Source organism: Dreissena polymorpha, chromosome 5 (genome assembly GCF_020536995.1).
Source record: "Dreissena polymorpha isolate Duluth1 chromosome 5, UMN_Dpol_1.0, whole genome shotgun sequence".
NCBI lineage: Eukaryota > Metazoa > Mollusca > Bivalvia > Myida > Dreissenidae > Dreissena > Dreissena polymorpha.
Genome location: NC_068359.1, coordinates 90,896,234 through 90,903,744, shown reverse-complemented (window position 1 = coordinate 90,903,744; position 7,511 = coordinate 90,896,234). Strand labels below are relative to the sequence as shown.

The 7,511-nt window shown below is 35.1% G+C and overlaps 1 protein-coding gene across 1 annotated transcript; it reads right to left on the bottom strand.

Annotated features, from left to right (window-relative positions):
• Window positions 1–288: 288 nt before the first annotated feature.
• LOC127832424 (protein sister of odd and bowel-like) lies at window positions 289–7,097 on the bottom strand. The gene is made up of 7 exons (XM_052357884.1): window positions 7,039–7,097; window positions 4,560–4,937; window positions 4,260–4,422; window positions 3,203–3,304; window positions 1,315–1,470; window positions 838–934; window positions 289–537 (listed from the first exon to the last, which is right to left on the bottom strand). The coding sequence occupies exons 2-7, from the start codon at window positions 4,882–4,884 to the stop codon at window positions 388–390; spliced, it is 993 nt and encodes a 330-aa protein (XP_052213844.1). The 5' UTR covers window positions 4,885–4,937; window positions 7,039–7,097; the 3' UTR covers window positions 289–387.
• Window positions 7,098–7,511: the final 414 nt, after the last annotated feature.

Genomic DNA, 7,511 nt, shown 5'->3' with positions numbered 1-7,511 from the left:
CAGAGGGCGTATTGCACCATTAACATAAAAATCGCCTTCAACTTTTTACCGCAGACATGTCCATAGAATGTATAAGAATAGATTAGCATTGATATGAATGAACTTATACCAATTGTGCATTCATTAGTAATAAACATGTTATAGTATTCATGGATTATTATACCTAAAAGTTTGATACGACATTTATTATTTAATACAATTTTAATTAATAATCATTTTAATTTTTATTATAATTTTATATATTTATAAAACAAATAAAAAGTTACATAAAATAAATACAGTTGCAAAAATACTGCTCGGTTATGATGAAACAACAAAAGAAACATATATGAAATAAAATAAATATAATGATATTTACAGAATACATGTACATGTGTTTTGTCTTGTTTATGTCTGTTCTTGTTTAACATGTAAACTCGACACCTCTATCTTGATATTTTTCTCAAGTGGAAGAATTGATCGGGGAAGACCGGGTGTTGGCACCGAGAGTTTTGAACCACGTGAGGATTTCAAGAGTATTGACCCGTCTGGTGAGCTCTGAAACAGTCAACCAAAACAGATAAGGTAAGGAAGAAGATTGATATTTCTTTCAGTTATAACTCTCTAGAAACAAGTTCTAAACGTATATAGTAAAGATGACATACCGGTAATTATCAATATATAAAGACCTAGGCCAAGAAGCGCGTTACTTATTTAAAACTTTTAGAAGTCCTTATAAAAAGTGATCCGTATAGCAGAAGATCATCGCGGTGGGAATGTTCATGTTAACTGGACAGACAGATCGCGGTGGGAATGTTCATGTTAACTGGACAGACAGATCCCATTTCCGGTACAGACCTGGTGTAGGGTCCTGTGTACTGCCAGTGTTCTGGACTGACAAAACCCCTTTCCGCACTCCATACACTTGAACGGTTTCTCCTTGGAATGGATGTACCTAAGGACATGGGAAATAGGCATTACATCAACTTTTAATAATACTAAATATCGACACGTCTGTTCACTGTCGGTGTTTTCGGAAAAAGGTGATCGTTATTTATTTCCGTATGAATGGACTGTGTGTCGGGAGGAATTATTAATCGTCCGTAGAAAGTGGAAGTCGTCTTACAGCAAATCAGCGCTGTCATGGGTTGGATGAATTAATTCGTGTTTATTATATATTTATGTATAGCATTAATTAAACAAAGTTTAAATAATTTTTTAATAGATAAAACTATTGTAAAAAATCATTTTAAAACAGATTTACTCAATTTGACAATGCATATCATACTCCAATACAAAATACAACATGAACTTGGCGCCGCTTCCGTGACGTACCTGTGATCCCGCAGATGGTCCTGTCTCCGGAACGCCTTGCCGCAGATATCGCACGAGTACGGCCGTTCGTCCGTGTGTGTTCGCTCGTGGATGAGCAGGTTGTACGATTTGGTGAAGTGACGCCCGCAGTACTTGCACACAAACTCCTTCTTTGTCCTACGATACAAGAGATCCGAGTAAATGTGTTGTCAATATCACTTTCATTTGCAGTCAACAGAACAGAGACGGTTAAGTAATTTACTTCTTAAATAAAGTTGAATATGGTATTTAAAATATTACTCCATTTGTATGTTAGGTGGGATTGAACATTGTTTTTTATTTAGGTATTTACTCTGTTTCAAGCGTTACCTTAGTTTTGCGATGACATAATTTATCAAGAAATCAAACATGTCAATAATATGTGTCAATATTAAAGGATTCAATAAAATCAACATTTTTTACCACTAACAAACTAACAAACAAAATGTTCGACTTTGAATCATTCACGAAAATCGAAATACTGATAATAATAATCGACTAATTGACAACTGAAATCATGACGAGCTAAAATTCCATTTAATTTGCACAAACTAAATCCGTGATATGTTTGTAACATGTTTAACTGTTTGTCGGGAAGCAGGCACTTTGTTTATTGAGCAGTTACGTAAACAATACACGTATTCAGATGCATCTTTTTGAAACTTATGTTTATTGCGATTTCAGATTTGCCTCAACATACAGACGCTTTAATAATGGCCACGCACAATAATCATAACGTTAATGTATTAAAACATTCTAAATCATTTTATGTAAGAGTAAAGTCTCTTGCTCTTGAATTTGTAATCAGTTAAAAGTAGTCCGCGGCGTAGTAGTTCATTCCGGTTAGACAGTTTCGTTTATAACTCTTCGCAATCACTCTCCATTTCAGCAAATTAAGACCACCGGGTTATCACCAGAACAAATTGGTGATAAACAAGTAGTCGCCGGCAAAAAGGCTAGTCTGCACTATAATTGTTTTCATGCTTTGAATTTTAATTTCCCGTCATTTCCCCATTCAAATAATTTCATGCACCGAGTCAATTACCGAATTAAGGTTCCCAATATAATTCTGTCACTTCTGTTTTTGAAGTTAATTAGAATGGGCGACAGTGCCTCGGCGGTGAGAGGTGTGCCTTCAGAGTGTCGCGTACTGAGTCTATTAGTGCTGTAGTTTGGCGTATATTGTCAACATGTGCTATTGTTCAGCTATATAATATTGCAAATATCAATTTACATTCATTGTGTTTATAGAACATGGACACAGTTGCAGTTTCATTGGAAGATGTGTCTACCGAGTTAGGTAAATCAGAGTTTATTAGTGATCTAATTGTCATTTACAAAATGTAGTATGCTGACATTTTTGTAATTTATTACATGGTGTAACTTGTTTTATATGTTATACAAATATGGCGAATATTGTCATCAAGAACACGTGTAATAAAGCCTTTTGAGCGTTTTCATTAGCTTCAGTTTGTTTTACTTACTTATTGCGTTACGTTTTTATTTGCTGAAATTAGGCTGCAACGTCAAATGATGTTAAACAATTTAAACAATTTTGCGGCTTATCATGCGTTTACGTAAATATTAATTATATTCGCCTATATAAATTCGTGCGTTTTTATGTCATGAAATAATATATTATACATGTCCTGGACATCTGAAGGTAATTTCGCCAAAGGGCTAGCTCACTAACAAAATTCATTAACCCGTTCGATAGAATATCTTAGGAAATGAATGCTCGTGCCAGATCCCAAATATACACATTGGAACAATATTACATACACATACATAGATGCAAATAACATTATACCCAGAGCACCTGTTATGTTACATGTAGAAATCTCGTTTTCAACTAGAGAAGCGTGCATACCTTGCCGGACCCCGGCCCCTCGCTCTCTTGACCGGCTCAGTTGCGGCCTTGGACAATCCCTGATGAGCTATCGGCCGAAAACTACTCGTTAACGGGTTGAATCTGACAAACACAAAAGTAAGTACTTGTTCAAACAAGAACTAGAGCTTTGTAACAGACGTGACGAATACCCCCACCGCCGCATTGACACACAATATTGTGCATGGTGTGTTCACAAAAAAACAGCGGACACCATGCACAATGTTTAAAACGCACTAAGTGACCCCGTGACCTAGTTTTTGACCTGCCATGACCCATGTTCGAACTTGGCCTAACCATCATCTAGACACAACTTCTGACCAAGTTTGGTGAAGCTCCTGATGAAAACTACTTGAATTAGAGAGCGGACACTTAATACAGACCGACAGACCGACCGACCGACAATCTCACTCCTATATACCCCCCTAAACTTCGTGTGTGGGGTATAATAATGTTAAAGGGGCCTTTTCACGTTTTGGTAAATTGACAAAATTAAAAAAAGTTGTTTCAGATTCGCAAATTTTCGTTTCAGTTATGATATTTGTGAGGAAATAGTAATACTGAACATTTACATGCTCTAACATGTCCATTATATGCATCTTTTAACGATTTGAAAACCTGAAAATTATAAAGCGTTGCAACGCGAAACGATAGAATAATTTGGAAAGTTCTGTTGGTGTCGTTTTATTTGGTGAAACTACGAGAATTGCTTATACAAAGTATAAAATACATTCCTTCAGAGCATGAGCACGGATGGCCGAGTGGTCTAAGAAAAAGACTTTTACTCCATGACTCCAGGGGTCAGTGGTTCGAGACCGGTTGAGGGTTACTTTTTTTCTTTTTTTAAATTGTATTCTTGTTTTGTACTGAAGATTTTTAGGTCTAATGTTTAAATGTATCAATGTAAAGCATTTAATAACAAACTTCACTACATGCCAAAATATGTGAAAAGGCCCCTTTGATGGGGTTTATTTCACTAAAAAAGTTTTTCATTTCTCAGCATATTGTTGATTTTAACAATCAGAGATTATTTCTATACCTCAGGGAACCTGTATTTATTAAAGCTCGGCTAAAAATCTGGGCGTCGCCTCCGTGAGAGTCACCGGAAGTAGCAGCGGTGCCGTTCCCATCATCCTCGGTGGCGGCCTTAGCGAGATGAGCGAAATCGAACTTCGGTCGCGGCTTGGCAGGACATGGTTTGTCTGAAATGATTATCGATCAATTAATGAGTGTACTCGTTGTATGAAATAAATCATCACTATTAACAAATTCAATTCCAGATTTTATTTACCACTGGCCGAATAAAAAAAATCAGAGCAAATCGTATGCCGACATATACCTGATTGTTTGCTCTTCATGGACAAATCCAGCGAGCCATTGCATCGGTCTGGTGACAAGGCAGGGTCGGACGAGATGCCACTGTCACGAGACTTCGGCGAAGATCTAACATTACTAAACGAGAACTGGCACATGGACGACATCAGGTTGTGTGACGTCAAACAATTATAATAGTTCAAGTTATTCAAGGCCAGTGTATTGAGAGCCCATGGTGTGTGCAGTTGTTCTGCGCTCCCCGTGTAATGGAGCGCCTGGTACGGGTACTGGTAGAGAAAGTCCGTGGTCGGCGGGTACAGCGGGAGGGAGAGACCTGACACGCTCACCATCTTCAAGTAGTGTTCTAAGTAGTTGACGGAGCTTCCGGTAGGATCGCAGACGTCTGAAACAATGAGCCACGCAGAACTGTTTGCTACCCCGCAATAAAACATTTCATGTAACCAACATCCGTTCTTGTAACAAACTGAATGGCATGTTCGTTCATAAATGTGCAATCCCTTTGTGATTATTATTTATGATACTCACTAGAGCTTTGTTGTTTAAATTCTAACATGTAATTTTAATTTTTCTTTTTTCTAAACAAAAATAGTCTTTAGAAATAAACTGTTATCTCCTGCTTATTTCATGTACAAAAACTTTCTTTCTGAATAATTGTTCAATTTCGTGATATTTTGTGCGCAGCATTATACATTTGCACAAACCGGATTTTTTCTTTGACATTTACAGCATTTAAATTATTTGTAGCTATAATTCGGGTTTTCTTCTATCGAACAAATGTTATTACAGTTAGGATTGAAGATCGCATCGTTGTATACTTTTTTAAGCGTCAGGCTAAAACCATCGCGCACCAAGTGCGTTACAGACTCGAACTGTCAGCCGACGTATCAGCGACTGTAGCAGCCGACATTGCGTCTGTCAGCAGAAAGACCAACGCGTGGTTCCCGCACGAGCTCACGCGCTACCACCAGGAGTGTCAATAGACGAGTGCGTGGCGACTACTGTCAAACACATTCCTGTTCTCTTGTGTTTTAACTTATAAGTCTGACTTAAATTTAAATAATATCGGATTCATTACAAATATATGTTGACAGATTTTTAAATCGACGATTGTTCATTGTATACAATATAAAGAAACAGTATACATGTATATATTTATATATAAACTACACTCTGAGCAAGGAATTAAACTGGAAAAAAATATTGTTTTGTTTATGATTATTCATTATTTAAATAATAACGAAAGCAAATCATTTAATGATTTTAATTTCTCTAAAAATCTTTTGCAAAAATAATTTCCGTTATTGTTGGTAAAGATATATTACTTTCTCAAATTTAGATATAACGGTGCATAAGTGAAAAAAAAAGAAAACCAACGCATCTTCGACCATGCCTAAAATAGTAAAACAAATCCGATTAATCAATTTGCCCTCATACGTTTACTTTGTATGTCGATGACCTAGGCTAAGAACGAACGGACGAGCGAGCGAAATAAATAAATAAATATATGAATGAATGAATAAATGAATGAATGAATGAATGAATGAATGAATGGATGGATGAATAAATGAATGAATGAATGAATGAATAAATAAATAAATAAATAAATAAATAAATAAATAAATAAATAAATAAATAAATAAATAAATAAATAAATAAATAAATAAATAAATAAATAAATAAATAAATAAATATATGAATGAATGAATGAATGAATGAATGAATGAATGAATCAATGAATGAATGAATCAATTAATAAATAAATAAATAAATAAATAAACATTTTTAGCGTCCCACTATGGTAGAATATATTCAATATGCATGGTCAGCAGTGCGAATTAATTGTGGTAACCACTTGAATTACCGTAACATCGGCTTTATCTTATTTTATGGTACTTTATGGAATGAACAACTGATAAAGTATCAAACGGGAAACAATTAACCATGTACTGTCTTTTGAAATCGAAGAACATTCATCCCACAATCGATACCAATGAACGGTTACAAAAATTAGAGACTTTATTCCAAGATTTGGCATATCTTTGCAGGATAACAAAGCCCTAAAAAGTGTGTAGTATTATGTTATAATTATATTGAATATGCGCATTAACAACAAAAGGTCCGGATCAGCCCTACCGTTTTGTTAAGCAGTAAGAATAAGAATAAAACATAAATAATAATAATAACTAATAATAATAATAATAATAATAATAATAATAATAATAATAATAATAATAATAATAATAATAATTAGAGTTAAAATATTAATGTAAGTTGTCAGTAATATACCAAAGTATTTACCAACAGTAAAGCATCCAATAATAACAGCTATACTAAGAAAGATTTAAACTATGGAATATATATTTTTGTAACACTTTCATATAAACATACGTTTAATTGTTAAGGCGATTTTTTACCTAGTACCATCCTAATAAAATACATTAATTATTATTATTTCTATTGTGTACATATACATAGCACTATACCTTTCTGTCCCAAATACTTAAATCCTAAAGTATAAGCCAACAACTTTCGCGGAAAACAATTGAAAAATGTTCACTGTTCAAAAGAGGACTACATATTTACGCGGAAGCCACCTGTTCTAGCGGAAGGTAGTTCGGCCAACGCTGATTGGTAGTTGAAGTGAGTACCTTATCACCGTTCCGATATCACTGCGCCAGATAATCTGCACAGTGTCGCGGTTTATTTGTTTATTGTCGGTGAGTTATGAGTTAAAACAATGCGCTGCGAAATACCAGATCCCGAATTTGACACTTAAAGGACCAAGAAAAATATTTGAGAGGTCAATTTTTAATGGGTGGCATGAGATCAGTTAAATTGCCGCATTGCTTTCGTTTGATACATACACGAACTCAGTTAAGATGCGTTTAAGATGTTTTATCAAAATGTATGACGGAGATCATTGACGCGAGGCTTCCAAGCCTCACCCCTTTCAGTA

What these genes read in the sequence shown, in the direction of transcription:
- LOC127832424 (XM_052357884.1), bottom strand. Translation starts at nt 4,884, where the DNA reads ATGGTGAGCGTGTCAGGTCTCTCCCTCCCGCTGTACCCGCCGACCACG. An exon ending in ATAAATACAGGTTCCCTGAG is followed by an intron (nt 3,305 to 4,259) that starts GTATAGAAATAA and finishes TGTGTTTGTCAG; the next exon opens with ATTCAACCCGTTAACGAGTA. An exon ending in AGGGGCCGGGGTCCGGCAAG is followed by an intron (nt 1,471 to 3,202) that starts GTATGCACGCTT and finishes CTTGTATCGTAG; the next exon opens with GACAAAGAAGGAGTTTGTGT.